The 25,938-nt window shown below is 32.9% G+C and overlaps 1 protein-coding gene and 1 pseudogene across 1 annotated transcript; both read left to right on the top strand.

Annotated features, from left to right (window-relative positions):
* The first annotated feature begins 8,932 nt into the window (after positions 1-8,932).
* On the top strand, positions 8,933-9,916 carry LOC107022854 (annotated as a pseudogene).
* Positions 9,917-16,614: 6,698 nt separating this feature from the next.
* On the top strand, positions 16,615-17,733 carry LOC107021969. Its single transcript, XM_015222679.1, has 2 exons — positions 16,615-17,001; positions 17,254-17,733. The coding sequence occupies exons 1-2, from the start codon at positions 16,615-16,617 to the stop codon at positions 17,731-17,733; spliced, it is 867 nt and encodes a 288-aa protein (XP_015078165.1).
* Positions 17,734-25,938: the final 8,205 nt, after the last annotated feature.

The raw sequence follows: 25,938 nt of genomic DNA, 5'->3' as shown, positions 1-25,938 counted from the left end.
TCTAAAACCAATAAACAAAAAATTTCATCGAATAAAAACTTACCTGTATTCGATTGCCAAAATTGCTGAACTTCAGTTTCACAAAGAGCAAAAAAAAATAATTATTTTTTTGTTTCAATGGCTGTATGAATTTTTTTTTTTAAATTTGAACGTTTGGCTTAAAAAAAGGGACGTTTCCCTAAAATTGTGGCATTATCTTGATTTATTGTTACCATATTTAATGCTTCAGTTACAAACAACTTTTTAAAATATAATTGTATAAATAAAAAAAAAATATATACAAAATTAAAGACACCTTTAATAACTAAACTATACCCATATAATGTAATTAGGTAAACTATACCCATATAATGTTATTTAATCAAATAAGTTTGCCATATATGAAATTTTCCCTAAATAGGAAGAGGTAAATTGGACTTAGGCATGACAATGTGATGATGGGCCAAAAATTTGTATAATCAGTCCACATAACAATTTATATTTGGGCCTAGATCAGTAATGGGCCATTAAATAAGAAGGAAAACAGTGGGCCTATCCCATTTCACCTGAGGAAATGACATATATATACAATTGATTGTTATTATTAGCAATATATCTCAACATTAATTAGCATTTAATATACAAATAAAAAATAAGCACAAAATGAACCAAATTATTAAATGATATTTTAATATTTTCTTTTGTTTTCCTTGTATAACTAATATCACTAAACAATAAAAATAACGGAAAATACAAAAATATACATACAATACGTAACCGTCTAAAAACGTAAATTATATATTTTCATATAGTTTTTGTTCATTATTTGATGATAACAAAATTAATTGTACACTTAATGAGTGTATATAGGTAGAAAAATAGTGTATTCATTCACGTAGTATAGGTATACATTTACAGCTATGTTATCCCTTTATGTATTCATGCACTTATAATATGTATACACTGCATTGAAAAAAATAATTTAATCATGAACATCATGTATGCATATCCGTGTATTCATTCTCTCAAAATTTGTATACATTTCTAGATTCTTTCTTTAGAAAATGAGGATTGCACATGAAATATAAAATGCTCAATATAAAACGCACAGGTCGAATCAGATAACAATAAGAAATTACATAGCTATAAAATTTAGAGTTACGGATGGAGAATCCAAAAAATTAGAATCGTAATTTCCATTTTCATGGATAATCCTAGGATTACTTTCTTAAACATGACAATTGATACTCACAATTAAAAACTATTACGTAATTCTTTTTTACCTAAATTAGATATTATCTTCAATTTCAAAATTAAACCACCCAAAAAAATTAAACAACAATACAAGAGGGGATCAAACATAGGCTAACAATTAGGAAAATTGACGGGTAAATATCAACAAACCATCAAGCTGTTATGATCTCTCTGAGATCACAAATTTCAGTCTCAACAATTCAAAGAAAATCTATAAATTGAATCGCAACTTTATTGATTCTAGAAGTTCTCGATTACAACAAACCAAAGCTAAGTAACTACTGAGCAGACATTATTGAATTACAGTAAAGAAGAAATAGTGAGATCGAGAAGAAGAGAAACAGGAGATCGAAGAAGGATAACAGAAGATCGAAGAAGAAAAAGAGAAGCAGAAACAAAAATGGGAAGAAATTGCATTTCCAAAAGTTAGTTTCTTATCTCTCCTCTAACTACTATTTTATAACAACTTCCTGACCAACTCCACGTGGCATCATCCTGATCATAGATTCTCATCAACTTGCATTCAATACCAACCCTTCAATATACCAATATCTGATCTTTTCACTAGATTCTTCACGGATCGATTCCCCACTGAACCACTTCTATATTTCAATTCATAACATTCCCTTCCCCATCAAAACATCCTTGACCTCAAGGATGAGAATCAAAACCAGGAAACTTAGTGCACAAAAAATCGAAATCTTCCCACCTAGCATCCTCCGGTGGAAGATTAGACCACTGAACCAAAACTCGCACCACAACTGCATTGTTCCTTTTTACCATCTAACGCTGCAAAATGGTCACCGGCTTAACAAAAAATTGTCCGTTATCGTTTGTATAAGGTAATTCAGATCGAACTACCACACCGATTGCCTACTTTCTTCTTCAATAACGAACATGAAATACCGGATGAATCTTTGAAACTAATGGAAGGCCTAATTTATAAGCAACTAACCCAATCCTTTTTTGTTATCAAGTAAGGACCATAATACTTAGATGTAAGCTTCAAATTTTTTCTCAATGCAACGGATGTTTAACGATATGGTTGCAGTTTTAAGTATACCCAATCTCCGACCTAAAACTCACGCTCAGTTCAGTTCCTATCAGCAAAAAACTTCATTCTAGCTTGGGCAATAGTTAAATTGTCCTTCAACAATTGAAGGAACTGCTGCCTGTGCATCACGACATCCTCTGCAGTTTGTATCATTGTTTCTAAAAGAGGACGAATGGAAAGTTGAGGGGAAGTATAACCATACAATGCTTCAAATGGATTACACTGCAGACCTGTATGAAAATTCATATTATACCACCATTCCGCAGCCGATAACCACTGTTTCTATTGCATAGGCCGACTTGCAGTAATAAATCGAAGATAATTTTCAAGGCACCTATTGACTTTTCAGTTTGATCATCATTCTGAGGATGATAGGCCGAACTATAGTGAAATTGAGTCCCCAACAGTTTGAACATCTCCTGCCAAAATTGACTTAAGAAGACCTTATCTCGATCTGAAACAATACAGTCAGGAGTACCATGTAATTGATAGATTCATCTCCAATACAATTCAGCCACGGTTACTGCAGTATATGGATGAGCCAAGGCTATAAAATGAGTATACTTCGTAAATCAATCGACCACTACTAAGATCACATCCTTAGCTTTCGACTTTGGTGACCCCTCAATAAAGTCCATACTTATATTACTCCAAGCATGATTAGGAATCGACAATAGTTGGAGTAGACCCGGATATGCTGCATTATCGTCATTATTACGATGGAAAACCTCACAATGAGCTACATATTCATTCATCATAGCTCTCATCTTAGGCCAATAAAAATAATGAGCCAACCTTTTGAAGGTGCCCAATTGACCCGAATGTCCTCCTAAAGGATTATCATGAAAAGTAGATATGAGTTGTTGTCGTAATGGTCCTGTAGGTCCCACATAAACCTTGCCTTTCTTCCTTAGCACACCATTAACGTTATGCCATAAACTAGGCCCATGCGCATCTAGTGATAACAGTGTAATCAAATCTTGAACGTATGTATCCTCTTTATAACTGTGCATAATCTCTTGTATCCACGTAGATGTGATCTCACTTACAGCCATAAGCAGGCCTGTGGATTGATTTTCATCACTCTGTAGACCTTCTTGTCGTCTAGATAGAGCATCCACAACTCTATTCTCCGTTCCCTTTTTGTATCGCACCTCATAATTAAGACCGAGTAATTTGGTTAACCCCTTCTGTTGAATAGCCGAAGTGACCCGCTGTTCCAACAAGTACTTCAAACTGTGGTGATCAGTCTTAACTCAAAGTGTTTGAACTGCAAATAATGTCTCCATTTATCTACAACATTGAGTAAAGCCATATATTCCTTCTCGTATATCGACTTGCCCCGATGTTTAGTAGCCAAAACTTTGCTGAAGAAAGCTATCGGCCTTCCTTGCTGCATAAGTACAGCTCCAATACCCCCATGAATAGCATCAGTTTCAATCACAAATTCCTGTGTATAATCAGGAAGAGCCAATACAGGCGTAGTCGTCATAGCTACTTAAAGGTTTTCGAAAGCAGTCTCGGCATCCACACTCCATTTAAAAGCCTCTTTCTTTAACAAATCTGTGAGTGGCCTGCTGATAGTTCCATAATTTTGCACATACTTACAATAGTAACCGGTTAATCTAAAAAATCCTCTTAAAGCTCGTAATGACTTAGGTCTAGGCCAATCCACCATAGCATTGATCTTGTTAGGATCTGTAGACACCCCTTCATCAGTAATAATATGACCTAAATACTCCACGTGAGCTTGACCAAAAGAACACCTAGACTTTTTAGCAAATAATACATTAGCTCTCAAAGTCTCAAATACAATCTGTAAATACCTCAAATGCTCATCTCTGCTTCTGCTATATATCAATATATCATCAAAGAAGACTAAAACAAATTTTCGGAGAAACGATTGAAAAACCTGATTCATTAATGCTTGAAACATTGCTGGCGCATTAGTGAGTCCAGAGGGCATCACTCGAAACTCGTAATGTCCCATGTGAGTCCAAAAAATAGTTATATGCACATCCTTCACTCTCATTCTAATTTGATGATATCTAGCCCGCAAATCCACCTTCGAAAAGATTGCAGCACCATGTAATTCATCCAACAAATCATCCACTATAGGAATTGGATATTTGTCTTTGATGGTCAAGTCGTTCAAGCCTCGATAGTCAACATAAAATCTCCATGTCCCATCTTTTTTCTTTACTAATAACGTAGGTGAGGAATAAGAAGATTGACTCGCTTGTATTATTCCACTGCTTAACTTCTCCTGTACCTGGTTTTCCAACTCGTTCTTTTGATGGAAATTGTACTGATAGGGTCTAAGACTAATTGGCATCGCTCCTGGTTTGAGAGGTATCACATGGTCAAAGGCTCTAGCTGCTGGTAGTGATTTTGGTTCTGCAAAAATATCCTAATACTTAACGAGCACCTCTTGAAACCCTTCATCTACCTCCTCTTCCTCATTTGATGTCACCATATGCATCATAAAAAGATGAGCAACCATAACCTGACCCTTCTTCAACATTTTCCTCATGGCTTCACTAGATAACATGCTTAATCTTCCCTCCTCTGCAGATCCCGGATACACCAAGTTATTAGTCTTTGTGCCTATAGTAACACACCTCCGTTCGTGATCAAACATAGTTGGATTGTGTTTCTTCATCCAATTATTTCCTAACTCCAATGCACAACCACCCAAAGGAATTATGAGCAAATCTTCTGTGAAAAATCTTTCCTGCATTTTCCAAGAAAAATATTTATAGTGAGAACTACACATAACATAGTTGCCATCCGCTACTGTAACTCGTACTGGTGAGCAAGGACGAGGTTGATAGCCTAATGCAGTAACAGTGTGCTTATCGATAAAACTATGAGTGCTTCCTGAATCAATTAATATCGCTAAGTCTCGCTTCTTCACAGTCCCTCCAACAAGGATAATGTTCTCTCCTTTATTATGTCCCGTTAGTGCATTTAGACATACAACTTGTTGTACTTCTTGTTCTACTATTCGTTTGATAGTTATCTCTTCATTTTCCTCAGTTACCAACACAGGTTAATTGTCATCTTCATTCTCAATGATTTTCGTTAGACAATTCAACTGTCTCGTCTTACATAGATGTCCTGGACCATATTTCTCCCCACAACGAAAATACAAATGATTGGACTTCCTAACTCGTAAACCTCAGGAGTAAGCCGGTAAGGACCAGTTCTATTACCCGTCGCAGAAGAGACCTTGTTACCCATCCCCTGCACAACTGGAGTAACCATTCGGTTAACTCCTTTACTTCTCTTGCGTACAGCTTCAATAGTCATTTCTTTCATCCTCGCCTTCTCTACAACTTCCTTCAACTTAGTCGGCTTCAACATTTTAACCTAAAATCTGATCTTCTCCTTTAAGGCTTCGATGAAACTAGAGAGAAAGTGAGCGTCGTTCAAAGCAGGATTACGGATAAGCATTTTAGCCTTAAGATCTTCAAATCTTCCTAAAAACTCATCCACAGTACCACTCTGCTATAGTTTATTAAACTCATCTACCACATCACCTACTTCAATTTCCCCAAATCGACTTATTAGTTCCTCCTTAAACTAGATCCAATTCAGAATTCCTCCACTTAATACCATTGACTGATACCAAACTTCGGCAACATCATTCAAGTATAACGCAACCAATTCCACCATCTGTTCATTACCCACCCTATACTTTGTAAAGTGGCGTTCACACTTTTGGATCCACACCTTAGGCTCTTGACCAGCAAAGCTTGGTAACTCCCACCTAGGTAATGCAACAGAATTCGGCTGAGCTCGATTGCGATTGTCTGGATTCGGAATGGGCAGCAAACTTGCTCCCATATTCGAAACTGTCGGTGCTCTTTCTAATACTCCCATCCTTTCCAAAATTAAATCCAATGCTCCTTGAATTTTAGCTTGAGCATGGCGTACCTCTTCATGAGAATTCAGCAGATCGGCTAGCATTTCATCATATCTAACTAGCTTATCTTCAGTGATCTTCCATTGTGTTCCTTCAGACATTGCTCCTCCAACTGCACAGGTTCGAAGGCTCTGATACCAAGTGTTATGATCTCTCTGAGATCACAAATTTCAGTCTCAACAATTCAAAGAAAATCTATAAATCAAATCGCAACTTTATTGATTCTAGAAGCTCGATTGCAACAAACCAAAGCTAAGTAACTACTGAGTAGACATTATTGAATTACAGTGAAGAAGAAAGAGTGAGATCGAGAAGAAGAGAAACAGGAGATCAAAGAAGAAGAGAAACAAAAGATTGAAGAAGAAGAATAAAGAGAAGCAGAAACAAAAATGGGAAGAAATTGCATTTCCAAAAGTTAGTTCCTTATCTCTCCTCTAACTACCATTTTATAACAACTTCCTAACCAACTCCACGTGGCATCATTCTGATTACAGATTCTCATCAACTTGCATTTAATCCCAGCCCTTCAATATACCAATATCTGATCTTTTCACTAGACTCTTCACAGATCGATTCCCCACAGAACCACTTCTATATTTCAATTCATAACACAAGCATTTACCAGCAAAAGAGAAAAAATACACTATGAAGAATGTTTTTATAGAATTCAATATGTAAAACTAATAAACAAGAAAGTAAATCATGTTCAAGATAATGAAGAAGATAATCAATAAATAAAAGCATGATTCAAAAGAATTGTATATGGACGGGAAAGAAGAGGAGGGAGAAAAAAACCACTTCCCAGTAAAAAAGGTCATCATGCTGCCACCTCTCAAAATTATTAATTTAATTTTTTAAAAATAAACTTCCGAATATGTGGGCTACTAATTGCAAAATTTAATTTTAACCTTTTTTGTCAAGAAAATAAAAGGTGTTTATATGTTGCCAATTAGTAAATTGAGATGTCATGTTGTGCCATTTTTCATTTCACATGACATCCTGTTTGAATACCGCTATTTATTTGTATTTTAATTTTTTCACAATTATTTAAGTTATATACATTTTTGACAAATAAGAAGTTTCATATCATTGAAGTTCAGATAGTTCTACATGTAATACATGCGATAATAGTGTATTTATTCATATTTTTTTCAAGTGATATAGCTTGTCGTATCCAAAGTGACATTACATTAAAAAAAATATGATAAACAACCCATTGAAAGTAACAAGAATTTGATAATTCTTATGTTTCTTTAGTTGATTTTTTTTTTGAGTAAATAAGGTTAATCGATGGCCAGGAAGAGTTAGATATTAATATTGATGCAAATAAAAATAAGTAAAAAATGCAAGGAAAAAAGAATAAGAAATGGAATTGGAATTATGTAATGGAGACAGAGTTGAAGTTTTTTGAATGAGTAATTTAGATGGCAAATATAGTATTAATTCTTACTTATAAACTTTATTTCTTTTACTTGTCATGATTTTTCTTTATTAGAGTCATTTTTATTAATTCTAAAGATAAGTTGAATTATAATACTATTTAATATTTAAAATTTAGATACTTTAAAATTATACGAAATATATTATAAGTTGCATTTCTTCTAATTTCAATATGATTAAAAAAAATATCCATCTTCAGATATTGATCAAAGTTCATACAGTTTGACTCCCGAAAAGCAATACTTGACAAATACTCTCTCCGTCCTATATTAGACGAGCATTTTCTATTCTACACGGTTATTAAAAATCATTAATAGATTGACTTACGTTACTATTTTGTTCTTTGTTCATATTAATTAGCCTTTTGAGAAAAAAATTTGAATCTTCAAAATTTGTTGAAACTTTCAAAGGCATATTAATTATAAGGGTAAAATGGAAAAAAATTAATTTATTCTATCCTAATTTAGTAAGTGATCAAGTAATATGAGATAAATATTTTTTTAGTAAAATGTCCATCTAACATGAGATGAAGGTAGTAATAAGGAGTGGAGAGAGTGATTAGCTTCTTTTTTTTGGGTTAATTAAAGAGAGAGTAATTAACTCACTAAATCAACACCAATAATTAGTGTCAATTTTTGATTAATTTAAACAACTTTACCTGCCACATTCAAACACATGGATGCCATCTAGCTAAACCTATATATTTTATAGCCTCCCTTGTTTCTTGGAAAACAAAGTGACAATTTCCTGTCAAGACCTACTTAAGAAGTAGGTTATCAAACTATAGTGTTTCAACTTAAAGATTAATTAGCAAGTAATTAGAAGAGGGAAGGGGGAGGGGACCATATAATCACTAATTGATGAAGCAATATTATATACACATATAACAAAGTCTAGAAAACCATCTTTAGCATCCTTGAAAAACATACTCATATAAGAAATATTACCTAACTTTGTACCAATATCGAGAATCTGCCTGCCATTACATTTCGTATAGATGCTACTTAAATTTTATATCTCTCAGCAATATCATAAAGTTTTAACTTTTGTACAACTCTGATATACATCACAGGTTTTAAACTTTTGCACGACTCCAATATAATTATTAAGGAATCAATTAATTTAACTTATATACACAAACAATATAAAAGAATACATTATTAGCACACGTCAACATGTAAATAGTTTACGCTGTCAGTATATAAAAATTAAAACGATTTGTTTAAACATAATAAAATTAGGGATGTGTGCTTATAAAGAAACAAACCCTACACATAATGGAGCAAAGTACTTATAGGTTTCTTCTTATAGAAAGAAAAGAAAAAAAATGGTTGATAATAATATCAACATATTAAGGTCTAAATATGATAGAGAAAGCTCTAATTACAATACAATTAGTGAAGATGGATTGATTTATAAGGAGCAAGATAGGTTGTTGCCAATAGCAAATGTTGGGAGAATTATGAAGCAAATTCTTCCACCAAATGCTAAGATTTCAAAAGAAGCCAAAGAGACTATGCAAGAATGTGTTAGTGAGTTTATTAGCTTTGTGACTGGTGAAGCATCTGATAAGTGTCACAATGAGAAGAGGAAGACTTTGAATGGTGATGATATTTGTTGGGCTTTGGGAAGTTTAGGTTTTGATGATTATGTTGAGCCATTGAAGAGGTATTTGCACAAGCATAGAGAGTTAGAAGGTGAAAGAATTAATCAAAGTAAAGGTGTTGGACTTGGAAATAATATTGAAGATCAAAGGGGAAGAGATGATGATGAATTAACACAAAGGGGATCTACAATTCCATTCAAAATCACCATCATGGATCATAAGGGGGAAAACAATTTTCTCCCTACAAGGCCTTATTAGGCTTCTTCTTCTCTTTTTTTTTCTTTATTTAACCGTTCAATATCTGAAATTTACTAGTCTGAGTAATTTGGATTTGCTCCACGTGAAGTCCACTAAGGGTAAGCGCTATTTACCAGGAGTTTCTGGTCTAGACGAATTGTCATGAAAAAAACTTGTTTTTCTTCTATCTTTTAGGCTTCTTCTTCTCTCTTTTTTCTTTGGGTTTAACCATCTTGTATGAAACCTACTGACCCTATTAATTTGGATTCTCGCTGCATAGGGTTGGAGAAATACTTCCTCTATGGGAGGTTAGTCTATTCCTAATAAGGCTCGAACATGAGACCTTTGATACTTATTTTTAAGTTATGACATATACACTATGAAATGTTAGTCTACTTTTGTGTTTTGATGAATAATTTAACTTGCATTTCTAGTTGGTCATAATTTTGTTGGTGTTGAGTTCATGTTTCTTTTCTTTTTATTGTTCATTTTCTATATAACCTTCATAAGCTGATAAAACTAGTTGAGACATATATTAAAAGGTGTGATTTATCTATTAATAAAATGAATAAAATTTATGAGAAATTAGGATTTCAAATTTTAGCAAAGATATAAAAGGGTTAAGTGATTTTCTTTTTCATCCGTCTAATTAAAATATTAATTTTGTCATGAGAGTTACTTGTTGCTCTTGCTGATAAGAAATTTAGCGCATTCTAAATAAAATAATTAAAATGCACATAAGCTGACACAGACACAAAATAAAAGTTGACAAATTCAGAAAATAAAAGTATCAACAAGCCAACTAGGCATGTAAAATGGCATCATCAAAGTTTTCATTTTTGAAACCCTAGAATCCAGGACCACAAGTTTTTATTATTCTAAAAATGCTTAGTTTGTCACTATTAAAGTCTTCATCAAAGTTTCTTTTCAAATCTTAATATTAAATTAAAAGAAGTGTTTTTCACTCCCTCCAAGTGAGGATTTTGCATTCTTGGATAGATTCATAGGTGGAAAGACCAACAAAATAAATAATATTATTGAAAGGGACAAAGAAAGAAAAATTACAATGTATCTGTTGATTTCAATATTTTATCCAAATGAAACATAACTTCTGATGTTAACCTTAAGGAATAATGCACGAGTACCCCTCAATTTATATTCGAAATTTCAGAGACACACTTATATTATACTAATATCTTATTACCCCTGAACGTATTTTATTAATAAATTTTTACCCCTTTTTGACCTACGTGGCACTTTCTTGTTGATCCAACGCTGATTGACTTTTTTTTTCAAGCTAGTGCCACGTAGGCCGAAAAGGGGTAGAAAATTACTTATAAAATAAGTTCAGGGGTAATAGGACCTTAGTATAGTATAAGTGTGTCTATGAAATTTCAGGCATAGGTTGAAGAGATACTTATGCATTTTCCCTTACCTTAAAAAGGATTAATTTAGAAATTAAATATATATACTGAAGATTTATAATGTTTTTTTTAATATAAGACTGGCAAAATTATCTTATAAACATTTTGGTTTGCATATTAAAAGTATTTGGTGAATTCGTGTTTTATGACCTCAAAATTCCAAGAATATCATATTCTTTTTGTCACTATGTCATTTTTCAAATATTTGGTCAATTGAAGTTCGTCCATTAAATCAAATCTTAGGTAATTGAAGTCCGTCAATCAGAAAATCATTATGTACTAATACACATAAAATCACCAATAATTATGAAATTCTATTTTATGACCCCAAAATGCTAAAAATAACGTGGTGATCAATCACCACTATTAATTATAAATTAATATATTTGTCAGCACTGTTTTTGTTTTTAATAGGGAAAATTACATGGTTAGATAAATATATACTAGTTAATTAGTCATTACAGTTATTGTTTATCATTTTTGATCAACATTTAATGATAATTATATGGGGTGCAATTTCGAGTTTGTATAATTCGCACGTTTGTATGACTGAAAATTTTCATAACTTTTGTATAATTGTTTAAAGTTCAGATTTTTCTGTTTGTATAAGTTCGTTATTTCGAGTTTGTACAAAAATAACTTAATTATACAAATATACATGCGGATCATACAAACCTGTAAATTATACAAACTCATGCATTTTACAAATGAAACAATTTAAATTATAACTATATCACGTAAATATACAAACTATAATTATAAAATATAATTAAATTTAGGGCAACTTTCACATATAGCAAACAAAAAATTCATATTTGTATAATATAGCAAACTTTGCATAATTGCGCTCCATAGCAAACATAAAAACTGTATAATTCGCTATACATATAAAAGTGTATAATTCGCTGGCCTAAATTGTATAATTCGCTGGCCTAAATTGTATAATTCGTTGGCCTATTTCGCTGCAATTGTATAATTTGCTTTGCATATAGTTGAATCGAATTAAAATGTATGTATATTGCATAATTATAAGTGTATAGCAAGAAGATATATGTTTTTCTCGCTTTATACAAAAACAGAAACACAATATATACACTTCTGTTGTATAAAGCTAGAGAAAATTGTATTTCACTGCAATTGTATAATTCGCAATTGTATAATTCGTTGGCCTTTTTCTCTGCAATTTTTGAAGTAAAATGTTTGTAAATTGTATAATTAAGTGTATAACACGAAGATATACATTTTTGCATGTGTATATACAATTTTCTCTCGCTTTATACAAAACAGAAACAGAATTATACACTTCTGTGTATAAAGCGAGAGAGGCGAGCGAGAATGGAGAGTGGCGAGCGAGATTCCTGGGAGAGAGACGCTGACAAATTTTAGATAATGTTTGCTATGGAGCACAATTAAATCAAACCCTAGCTATTCCATTTAATTTAGGTTATTAGTTTGCTATTTTATACAATTTTCCCTTAAATTTATTATAATGGCTATTTATGAAAATTGATCTTATTAATAAGGCTTTGGTGGGCTATTTGGCGAACTATATCTCATTGTAATCTTCCTATTATCCGGACCATTGTCATGTCGAGCAGTAAGCCCATAACACAAAATGTAACATTTTCTTGGTTTTATTTCGTCTGGTTTTGATTTAGTACAGAATTTAAAAATAAATTAAAACACAATTATAAACTACTATTATTAACTAAATACATGTAAAATATTATAAATATCTTTTAATGTTATTATTTTAAGTATGTTATGTGAAAAATTAAAATTAATCAATTTTAATTAAAAAAAAAGTGATTACAATAAAACTTAGCAAGTAATAGAAGAACAAATTAAGTAACGCAATTATTTCTTTTTTTCAAAAATAAATTAATGATGTAGATAGTAAATTTAGAATTTTATATTATAGTATGAATATTTATTTCAAATATTAATGTATAAAATTTTCAATAAAAAAGTAATAATTATATTTGAGCTCAATTAAATGCACAATAATAACAATATACTCCGTGTAGGCATGTAGCCTTTTAAAATGGATATGCAAAGATAAAATGTATCTTATTTTTATTTAAAAGGTAAAAGGTAATTCTCGATTGATCTTCAACTTAATAAAAACAGTTCATAAAAAAAATAGAAGTAAAAACATGATAAAATGACAAATAAATAAATTAATATAATAATCAAAATACAAAATACAATAAACGATAGAAATTAAATATAAAAACTACATAGATAATACAACGACAATTAAATATAAACAAATAGTTGAAACAACGGCGAACCTATACATGGACTTTAGGATTCATTTGATTTCACTAAAATATTATAATATAAAGATTTATTATATATATAGAGAACATCACTTAAGGATAAAATAATAATTATATAATTAATAGTCAAAATGAAAATCTAGAAAAATTCATACATGTCTAACTTTTGTTATGAGCCCATAAGGATATTATTATAAATTTTTTTAAATGAAGAGTTTCTATTACTTAATTAACTTCTTACAAACAATAACAAATGTGTTTTGACATATTTTAGAAAGAAAATTTTAAACTAATTAAAATAAAATGAGTTTGAATAGTTAATTTTTTTTCTAGAAATACTTTAAAGAAATATTGCGTGAACGTATTTTTAATATTATGTTACATAATATGACCACTAAATTCGTATTTTGATTATCAAAATAGTCCTTAAAATGACGTATCAGTAGTTTTTAATTAATTTGAAGAAAATATCAAATTTTGTGACTAAAAAAATGAACAATGTTTGACTATCAAGAAATCAATAATTTGACAATATATTCATTGAAAGATTAAAAAATATAAAATTTTCATTTTTATATTTTCTTAAAATCAAATATGATAAACTATTTAACAGAAAAAATTTAACATTCAAATACTAATGAATATTAAAATTCAAACTAAAGAAAATGAGTAGTTAAAAAATAAAGAAGAAAAAAAGAAAATGTTAATAGAGAAAGACTTTGTTTAGAAATATAGAGGAAGAAAACTAAAAAATAAATAAACTAGAAAAAAAAGCAACCTGAAAAAAAAGCATATTAGTTATTTCTTTTTCGGATGGGGGGAGGGAGGTGGAAGCTTTAGAGTTTTCTTTACGATATGATATTAAGTGTAATATAAAAAAATTAATTAATGTAATTTAGAACATAACATTAGGATAATTGTTATTGTATATAGAAATAAAGTTTCTTTCATGATTGTTTTTATTTTTGTGGAGGCAAAAATTATTTTTTTGATAAATATATAACATTACGATAATTATTATTATATATAGAAATAGAGTTGCTTTCTTCATTGTTTTTATTGTTGTGAAGTTAGAAATCAATTTTTTTTAACTATTTCTATTTATCGAAGACAATAGTAAAATGTATCACAAAATTCATCGACAAAGTCAAATACAAACACATTATACTTAAGCTGAAACAATAGATATTCGAAAGACTTTAATTGATTGATCAATGATTAGTATTTTATCAGATGGAAAGCTTATGGTGCAAATATCACAAAATCGAAGATAAATAAAATTGTGCAAAATAGATACCACTTGTGATATATATGAATTTTATACATTCCTTGAACATGAAATGTTTTAGCTCTTATTTTAAAGCAAATCTCTATTTTATTGCTACAAAGAATTTTTTAGAATTAACTTTCTCAAAGATTGTAAACGACACACTTATATTGTATGACCATTTGAAATAATCATAAAGTAATATATTGAAATTTTTTATTAAAGAAAAAAATAGTATAAAGTACAGATATTTCATATCTTTGGAGGCTAATTACATCATATTCGAGAAGTTTTCTCAATTACAAAAATCTTGAATTTTTCATTCCTTTCGAATACATTGTTTGATTTTCCAATACTTTGCAAATGACATATTAAAAGGAATAGATATGTATCCAAGATGAAATAGATCCATCCGAGAGGAAATAGGATGCATCCGAGAGAAAAATAAAAATATCTTAAGTTGTGAATTTATCTAATTTTCTCAATAAAATATGTGAAATTATATTGTATCATATTACGGGTCTTAAAATATATATATATATATATATATATATATATATATATATATACCCCGAACTGCTATTTTTTGCCACCCATCTCACTTATCTTGCAGGCACGAAAAAAGCACTGTTTTTTAAAAATAAATAAAATAATAATTAAATTTAATATATATATTTGCATCATTATCCTATTGTGTTTGTTAAATCGGAAATTTAAAAATTTAAAATTTAAATTATGATAATAATTTTAAATTAAAAATTATAACTAATATATTTAATAAAAAATTATAGGATATTTTGGTATGGAGGAAAATATTTTTTAAAAGATGTTTTTCACGGAAAATGATTTATTAGAAAATATTTTTCTGGAAAACAAGTAGATTTTAAATTTATTTTCTCATGTTTGGTTGGTGAGTAGAAAATATTTTCCGGAAATGACTTTTAGTGTTTGATTTATGAATGAAAAATATTTTTGAGAGACATCTTTTATTTTTACTAGAGTAAATAATAATTTATGAAATTGAAAATATTTTTTAAAAATAAAATTATTATTTGTTTGGTGGTGGTGGTGGTGGTTGTGGTGGTGGGTGGAGGATAGGAGTGAAAAAATAAAAATTTAAAATTAATAGTATTTTTAGAAAACAAAATTAATTTTGTTGAGAGTTGAGTGTGGGTGGGGGGCTGATAGGGGGTAGGAGTTTAAAAATAAAAATTCGAAGTTAAAAATATTTTAATAAAGCAAAATTACTTTTTTGGGAGAGGGTGGGGTTGGGGGGCTGGCTGGTGGGTGGGCGTCAGGGATCGGGTGAAAAAAATAAAATTTTAGAATTGAAAATATTTTTTTAAAATTGATGTTTTCTTAAAAAAAAAATGTAATTTGAAATTGGAGGAGAACTTTGGAAAATGTTTTCCTTAATTTTCAAAGGAAAGTCATTTTCCTTAATTTTGAGAAAAATGAATTAATTTGAAAAATATTTTCCTATCCTAACCAAACATAAAAAATTGAAAAAACATTTTCTAAAAAATATTTTTCTTCGTACCAAACATACTCCTAATTCTTATTAAATTTCTGGATAAAAATATAAAATTTATACACTATGATTTGAAACCGCCATTAAATATTATCGGCACATGAAAGCAGACAAATGTAGAATGAGTCCAAAAATGCTTGAAATGATGACAAAAGATAAGTACAAACATTATTAAATCAACTCAAAATACACAAACACCTTTTCAGACTAGCAAAACTAAAATTCATTAAAAAATAATATAATTTATACCATTGATATATAATAATGTTTTGTAAAATAGATTGTTGGATATAAATTTGGAGCTTTAGCTATCTATCAAAGGGCCTACTCATTAGCAAAAATAATAAAAATCATACTCTTTGTTCTTTTGTTTTTAAGAGTTCATGGAAGGTGATATTGGTTGCTATTTTTGGTAAATCTCTTATTATTCGTTCGTTTCAAAATAGTTGTAATATTTTATTTATCTCAAGTTCACTTAGTTTAATATATACTAAAATTATTTAATTTTAATTTTTTTTTACATGACTTGCTTTTTAATATGCAGGAGTCTTCAAATCAAGAAAAGGGGATCATGACTACTAATTAATTAGCAAATTAAACAAAGGTTCATTTATGGATAATCAGAGTTCTAATTGTCCATCTCACAATTGCACACAAAATCACACAAATAAACCAATTTCATCCTTCTTAGGTTCTCCAAGAATCTTTAATGGCCTTTTGACCAGAAGTCCATCTGATATTGGGACTATCCGAACAAGTCGGGATCGACTATATGACGCTGAAATTGTCACTAGCCCAAATTCCCTTCTTGATGACATGCAAAATCTTAATATTAGGAATCCTTTTGGTTATGATAGAAAATCACCAAATCCCATCACTAAAAATCCTCCAACTATTAATACAACTCCAAAAATTATGCCTCGATTTCAAACAAGTCAGGATCAACTGTATGATGTTGAATGCATTGTTAACACAAATTCAAGACTTGATGGCATGCAAGTGTTGGGCTTTGTGGAGGCTTGTGAGCCGGCCCGACCCATTACTGAAACCCTAGGTTAACCATTTGGTTTTCCTATAAATATGATCCTTGTATTTGTAATTCCAAGTAGTAGCACAAGTGAAATAAAATCCTCCTGTTACAGTCGTGGAGTAGGGAAACCGAACCACGTTAAATTCTTGTGTGTCCCGTTTGTGTTCCGTTTCTCTTTTCTCTAGATTATTTGTGTGTGTTGTGTGTTTAATTCCCAACAGCAAGATCACAATCTTGGAAACCCTTTTGGTTATGATAGAAAACCACCAAATCACTTCACTAAAAAACCTCCAAATAACGAGCTGAAATCAGAAATTATCACGTCTCAGTTTCAAACAAGTCTTAGTTACGACAGAAAATCGCCAAACCCCATCACTAAAAAGCATTCAAATAACAAAATGGAATCAGAAAGTATTGGACTTGCTCTTATTGATCCTAAAGTAACTAGTGAAAAATTCCATGTCCTATTTGGAGCAAAGTTAAAAGTAGAAATCCCTTGTTCAATTGAGGTGAAAAATAGTATTTGTGAGGATTTAGATGAAATGGAGAGTTCAGAGGACTATACTTGTGTGATTACTCATGGTCCTAATCCAAAAACAACTCATATATTTGATAATTGCATCATTGAGAGGTGTTGTGGAGTTAGAAAGTTGAGGGAGAATTCTTGCAAAGTTGATCATACAAAGGGCAAATACATCTAACATGTAAGTGCATGTATGAGAAATAAATTCTTTTTTTTCTTGTTTGGTCGTTTATAATTTTTTCTGGATTGTATTTTTTTGAATCGAGGATGTATTGAAAATAATCTCTTTAAAAGTAGAGGTGAAGTATACCTAGCTACGTTCTATTATCAGTATTAGAAATGAAAGTTTTTTTCGACTTTGAATCAAAGAAATAATTGTGTTATAAAATATAATTTTTATCATTTAATTTTCTACCGGACTAGCTCACCTGAAAATGCATGGTGGAATATAGAGTTTCACTAAATAGGTGAAAGTCTTCTAATTTTCTCTACGAAAATATTACTGTAACAAAAATAATTATTAGCGGCAATTACTTTTTAATTGACTTTAAATATGTATTTTTCGCGGCAATTATCATTTCTTGTATGTATTCTTAAAGTCTTTAGCGATATTGGTTCTAATGACACTTAATTAATGCCGATAAAGATTTTAGCATTCTTTATTAGTGTTAATATTTAATGCCGATAAAAACTTTAGCATTCTTTGTTAGTATTAATATTTAATGCCGCTAAAAGTTATTTTTATTCTAATATATTATTTTTTTCTAACCAATTTAATTAAAATATGTATAAAAATAATCACCATATATTTTCTAATGATGACACGTATTTTAATGAGATCGACTATATACTGTTGTTGTTGGTGTTATTATTGTGTTTGTAGCTTATACCTCTGAATCAAAGGTTTGAGTTTAGTGGTGTTGATAGAATTTGTTTTCCATAATATTTTGAGTTCAATTTTCTCCGTCGTTAGTTTATTTGCATGTTTTTGATTATTTTAATATGTATGTTTAGCTTCTATTAATATATATTCAGATCTGAATCGTAATGTTCAAACATTTTATTGTTCAATACGTCATACCTTCAAATGTTCAATAATGTTACTTTTCACTAGCTCATATAACAAGATTTGAACTCTGATCTTTCATATGACATATTTTTTGGATATGAATTTTAAAACGTTAAACAATTATTATATGTCCTATTTTATAATTTTAGACGAATGAGAAGAAATTACTTTCTATATTTTTCTCTTCTATTTTCTTAATATAATATATTTTTCACCATTTTTATTCCTACAGGATTATGAGGGCTTTTTGAAGCCATAAATCAAGGAGATGATTAATCGAGAAATGGATGATGATTTAATTATTTTAGGACTACAGAGATTTTTCTTTTTTTTCAATCCTAATCTGTTTTTTTGGTCACTTTAACAAAGAATTTTTGCATCTTTTAGAAGTGGATATGAATGAAATCAAAATTTCCAATTTTTGAAATATTAATCACGACTATGGTGGACCAAAATGAAGGTTGTTGCTCCATCAAATATAACGTGACTTTGTTGGTGTGTGTTTCTTGACTTATTAGTCTTAGTTGTATTACGATGATCGGCGTAATACATAAATATATTCTTAATTTGGTTTTAATAAACAATAAAATGTTTTAATTTGTTTTCAGTATATTTCTTAAATATTTGATGTTAACGTGATTCTAAGAATATATCTAGATGATTGTTTTGATAGTTGAAGTGTTTAATTGATATAATAAAAAACAAATCAAGTTATCTAGATATATATGTAGAATGTTTACTCGACGATCGAAATTAAATTTAAATGTTTGTGTATGTATTATGTTAAAAATTATTTATGACCAAATTGCCCCTAAACAAGAAGAACCAATAAAATGAACCCATTCTTTATCTCTTCTTATAGCTCCTCTTTTCTCTTTGCATCCATACAATTTCTATGCACTTTACACACACAACATCAAAGTTCTCTATGACTGATTTTTTATGATCAAATTTGTGTATTTTTTTTTTTTTGAAATTGCTAAAAGGGGTTTGTTAATCTTTAAATTGTACTGTAATTTGCTATTTATACACCCCTTTTCTCAGATATTGAATAAAACTAGTTCTGTTTAATCAAAAATCATATCTTTTTTATTCAAATTGCTGTAAAGGGTTCTTGATTTGGGATATCTTAGCTTAAACATTATATTTCTTTACAATCTGTTTAATCAAAATCATATCTTTACTATTAAGGGTTCTTGATCTGCTATTTCTCTGCAATTTTTATATTCAATGTTACTACTTCTGTTTAATCAAAAATTGTATATTTTCCTTCAAATTTTCCATGAAGGGTGTCTGTGCATAGTAAGCATAACAACATGTTACGATTCGATGCTGTTTTTCTCCGAAAACCACGATGTTTTGCAGGTAGAAGAAGCCCTGATTATCAATGATTATAGACATAAGGACAGTATCTTCAAATTGATTACCATTCAAGAAAAAAATGGTTTTCGATATGAAGTGTTCCGACTACGTAACTGTAGCACTGAAATTCATATTTGAGAGTTCATCGTCTTGGATGGTAGTCAATTTAAAGGAACTATCCTATGTCCTTTCCTCTATGATGCAGACCCGACAGTGTGAAATTAGGTCTTAAGCCTAACTCACCCCCCCAAAAGCTAGTTCAAAGAGAGGAGGATTGCCTAAGCCTTATAAGGAGTTCACTCATCTCATTAATCACTGATGTAAAACTTTTGTCATTCTTTAACAAATACTTTGATACAAGAAACCTTTTGAATCCTTGTGTTTCGTTGTTCAGACCAATGAATAAGGTAATAATATACCATATAGGGGAGATTGTCTTCCCGGTATAACGTTTGGGATTCCTGTGTGATTGTGTTGTAGTTTGACTTGTGGCGATGCCAGCTTTTGGCGTCAACTCTGTCGGAGTTGGCTGGTGGCTCTTATAGTGAAGAAGATGAGGAGGTTGTGATGTTAGTGGAGTTGGTAACGTTGTTCTTGTACAATTATCTTTTTTCATATATACTGATAGTATAAAGATTTTTTACGTTATCAATATACTTTTACTTGTTTAATTAGGTAACTAGTTTCAATGTTAGTATCTTTTATGAGGCTTGACAGGGTAAGAGTTTTTCTATGTTGTCGGTTTATAGAAGCTAAATCTCTTTTCAATAACAATGATATCTGATGTGTTTGCACATAATTGTACTTGTTATTCTCTTATAGGTACATGTTGTAACGTCTCCAATAGCATGCTCTTACTTTATCTTTCTCTTAATACGTCATTAAATTTGGTATTTTTTGATCCCCTGTTCCTATCTATAGATATGCATATTTGATTATCTGAGGTCTATTTCCTACACTATAGCTTCAGTAATTTTTCATGATCACATATCACGTGTCTCAGGCTGCTTGTTTGTTACAAAAATAACATACGCTGTGTAATCTCACAAGTAATGTCTGAAGAAAGTGTTGTGTATGCAGTAACGCAGACCTTACCCCCTACCTTGTGAGGTAGAGAGGTTATTTTCGATATACCCTCAGCTCAACTAGTGCAAATTTGTTATGCGGAATTCGAGATAATACGAGAAAATATAAACGCGAAAAACAAGACAACAGATTTACGTGGTTCACCAATAAATTGGCTACGTCCACGGGGAAGAGGGGGAGCAGTTTTATTATGGAGAGGCAAAAACAGAATACAGAATGGGGTTTGCCATAGCGTCTATATATAGTGCTAAGTTACGCCCTAACAGGCTTGGGCCCAAAATACAGAATTGACAGATAATTAAGGGCCCAATACAGCGAGACCCCCGTTCTTTCTGCTGTAACGGGTCCGATTCAAGGCATTCAACAAATTTCCACCTTGACTTGAATTCTCCAAACAGATTCTTCAGACGCACTATGATAGTGCCAGGTTTCCCCCTCTTCCTCAGAATTGCCCCGCAGGGCAATTAACAGCTTCTGATGTTGAGCAAGTCCAAACAGTGTTGAAACTTGCTCTGTGGAACCGGCTTTGTGAACATATCAGCAGGATTATCAGCAGTTCCTACTTTCTTCACCTTGATTCTCTTCTCACTTCTCAGAAAATGATACCTTACGTCAATATGCTTGGTTCTCTCATGATGGACTTGATCCTTGGCTAGACAAATTGCGCTCAAACTGTCACAATACACCGTAGCCTGATCATGATGCAGACCAAGATCACTAACCAGCCCTTTCAGCCAAATCCCTTCTTTTGCAGCCTCTGTCAAGGCCATGTACTCCGCTTCCGTAGTAGACAAAGTCACTGTAGGTTGCAAAGTTGCCTTCCAACTGACGACAGATCCTCCAAGGGTAAACACATAGCCAGTCATCGATCTTCTTGTGTCAACATCTCCAGCATAGTCAGAATCAGAATAGCCAGTAACCAAGCACTGAGTATCACCTCCATAAATGAGACCAACGTCAGATGTACCTCTAAGGTACCGGAAAATTCTCTTCACAGCCTGCCAATGTTCTCTCCCTGGTTGTCCCATGAATCTGCTCACTACACTGACTGCATGTGCTAAATCTGGCCTTGTACAGACCATAGCATACATCAAACTTCCTACGGCACTGGCATAAGGGACTCGTGACATATACTCCTTCTCTTCTTCTGACTGTGGAGCGAACATGGCAGTGAGATGGATATTGGCAGCACTGGGGGTATCAATAGGCTTAGATGAAGACATGCCAAACCTCGCCAAGACCTTCTGAATGTAGCTTCTCTGTGACAAGAAAAGTTTCCTTCTCTCTCTGTCTCTAATGATCTCCATCCCTAGAATCTTCCGAGCGGCTCCCAGATCCTTCATCTCAAACTCAGCACTAAGTAAACCCTTCAGCTTCTGAATGTCATACTTCTTCTTTGCAGCTATCAGCATATCATCTACATAAAGCACCAGATAGATGAATGAATCATCCTTGAGCCTATTGTAGTAGACACAACAATCATATGAGCTCCGAGTATAGCCCAACTTCACCATATAGCTGTCAAACCTTTTGTACCACTGTCTTGGAGACTGCTTAAGTCCATATAAGGACTTCTTCAACTTGCAGACGTGATTTTCCTTCCCTGGAACTTGGAAACCATCCGGCTGAGTCATGTATATCTCTTCCTCCAACTCTCCATGTAGAAACGCTGTCTTCACATCAAGTTGTTCAAGCTCCAGATTCTGATGTGTAACTATCGCTAGTAACACTCGGATGGAAGTATGTCTGACCACTGGTGAGAAGATCTCATTGTAGTCCACTCCCTCTCTTTGGTTGAAACCTCTGGCAACAACCCTGGCTTTATACTTGACTCCTTCTGCTGGTGATATCCCTTCCTTCTTCTTGAAAACCCATTTGCAAGTAATAATCTTTCTCCCCGAAGGCTGTATGACCAGATCCCATGTCTGATTCTTGTGTAGGGACTCCATCTCATCTCCCATAGCGGCAAACCATTTTTCAGAATCAGAACTTAAAATGGCTTCTTTGTAAGTAGACGGCTCAGATGTATCTACCTCTTCAGCAACCTGCAGTGCATAACCCACCATGTCCTCAAAACCATACCTCGTAGGTGGCCGAACTCCAACCCTCCTTGGCCGATCTTGAGCTATACTCCGATGGATATCTGATGGCATAGATTCTGGAATATCTGTTTCTGTCTGTGGCTCTTGATCCTCCTCTTCAGGTTCTTTCAAATCGCTCTCGTTCTGAATGACTTGAAACTCCACCTGTTTATCAAGACTCCCAGTTTCTGACGTAGTTGTAGGCTTCACAATGGTTCTAAGCAGAGAACTTTCATCAAAGACAACGTTCCTGCTCATAATAACCCTCTTTTCTGCTGGAGACCAGATTCTGAAACCTTTCACTCCATCTCCGTAGCCCACAAATACTCCCTTTTTAGCTCTTGGTTCTAACTTACCTTCACTGACGTGATAGTAAGCCGTACAACCAAAAGCTTTCAGATTTGAATAATCAGCAACTTTTCCTGACCACATCTCCATAGGTGTTTTGCACTGTATGCCTGTATGTGGTCCGCGGTTAATCAAGTAGCAAGCTGTACTAACCGCTTCTGCCCAGAATCTTCTATCTAGCCCAGCATTAGAGAGCATGCACCTTGCTCTCTCCAGAAGTGTTTGATTCATCCGCTCAGCTACACCGTTCTGCTGTGGTGTATTTCTGACTGTACGATGTCGAGCAATCCCTTCATCCTTACAGAATTGATCAAATTCAGACCAGCAGAATTCCAGCCCATTATCAGTTCGCAACCTCTTGATCTTCTTCCCTGTTTGATTTTCCATCAAAATTTTCCACTCCTTGAACTTCTGGAAAGCTTCACTTTTATGCTTCATCATGTACACCCAAGTCATCCTTGAGTAGTCATCAATCATGGACACAAAAAATCTGCAGCCTCCCAAAGACTCAACACGGCATGGACCCCAGCAATCAGAATGGATATAATCAAGAGTGCCTTTTGTTCTGTGAATGGCTTTTGGAAACTTGTTGCGATGTAGTTTTCCAAAGACACAATGTTCACAAAACTCTAGGCTTTTAACCTTATGACCAGCAAGAAGATCCTCCTTTGACAGAATTTGCATCCCTCTTTCACCCATATGACCAAGTCTCATGTGCCATAACTTAGTCATATCCTCCTGGTGAACTTCTGACGATGCAACATGGGCTGAACCTGTAACCGTGGAACCTTGTAGAAAATACAAAGTACCACGCATGACACCTTTCAGAATCAGATTTGAACCCTTCCAGACCCGCAAGACTCCATCTTTTCCCGACCAGCTGAATCCCTTGCTGTCCAAAGAACTGAGAGATATCAGATTTTTCGTCATCAATGGAACGTGCCTGACCTCGTTCAATGTGCAGAAGCTACCGTCATGTGTCCTTATCTTGATCGAGCCTGTCCCAACCACCTTGCAGACAGAACTGTTGGCCATCGAGATGCTGCCTCCGTCTATCTGCTCATAAGTCGTGAACCACTCTCTCCTAGGACAGATGTGATAGGATGCCCCAGAATCGAGAACCCACACATCTGAATGATGAGTGTGCTCATCCGCAACTAGGGCAATGTCTTCTTCAGAATTGGTGTCTTCTTCAGCAACAGCAGCAGAAACTGATTGTTTTTCCGATTGCTTCTTCTTCTTCGGACAATCAAATTTCCAATGTCCCTTCTCCTTGCAGTAATTACAAACATCATCTGGCTTTGCACCCTTCGACATCGGCTTATTTTTCTTTCCGCCGTTTTTCCTTCCCTTTCCGCTACTGGTGAACAGACCGGAAGGCTGTATGTCCGTACTTGTGCCGTTAGCCTTATGCCGTAATTCCCTGCTATGAAGGGCCGATCTGACTTCTTCCAGCGACACAGTATCTTTCCCAACAATGAACGATTGAACAAAATTCTCAAACGACATTGGGAGAGATACTAACAGAATCAGGGCAGCATCTTCATCCTCGATCTTCACATCGATATTACGCAATTCTAATAACAAAGTATTCAATTGCTCTAAATGTTCCCTGAGTTGTGTACCTTCAGCCATTCGTAAACCGAATAGACGTTGTTTCAGAAGCAGCTTGTTGGTTAGAGATTTTGTCATGTACAAACTCTCCAGCTTCAACCACAGACCAGCAGCAGTCTCTTCATCCGAGACTTCCGTGATGACGTCATCCGCGAGACACAGCATGATCGTCGAATGCGCCTTTTCCTCCAGAATCGCCATCTCAGGAGTAACGACGGCGTTCTTGTCTTTCGACAACGGCGCCCAGAAACCTTGTTGTTTCAACAAAGCCCGCATCTTGATCTGCCATAAACTGAAACTGTTCCTCCCTGTGAATTTGTCGATTTTTACGTTCAAAGCAGACATCTCGAATTCTCCAAGAACACCGATTAACCGAGAGGCTCTGATACCAATTTGTTATGCGGAATTCGAGATAATACGAGAAAATATAAACGCGAAAAACAAGACAACAGATTTACGTGGTTCACCAATAAATTGGCTACGTCCACGGGGAAGAGGGAGAGCAGTTTTATTATGGAGAGGCAAAAACAGAATACAGAATAGGGTTTGCCATAGCGTCTATATATAGTGCTAAGCTACGCCCTAACAGGCTTGGGCCCAAAATACAGAATTGACAGATAATTAAGGACCCAATACAGCGAGACCCCCGTTCTTTCTGCTGTAACGGGTCCGATTCAAGGCATTCAACAAAATCAAATCAAGCACGAACAAGAAATACAATAGTGAAAAAAGTCATATTAAAAATAATGGTGGAAAGAACAATAGCGATGATAACAAACAATACAGTATTATTGAAGCAAAGGTAACGACATCTAATTAAAAA

The sequence above is a fragment of the Solanum pennellii genome, chromosome 6 (assembly GCF_001406875.1).
Source record: "Solanum pennellii chromosome 6, SPENNV200".
Classification (NCBI taxonomy): Eukaryota; Viridiplantae; Streptophyta; class Magnoliopsida; order Solanales; family Solanaceae; genus Solanum; species Solanum pennellii.
Note: the sequence above shows the minus strand (reverse complement) of the source record. Positions and strands in the feature narration are given on the sequence as shown.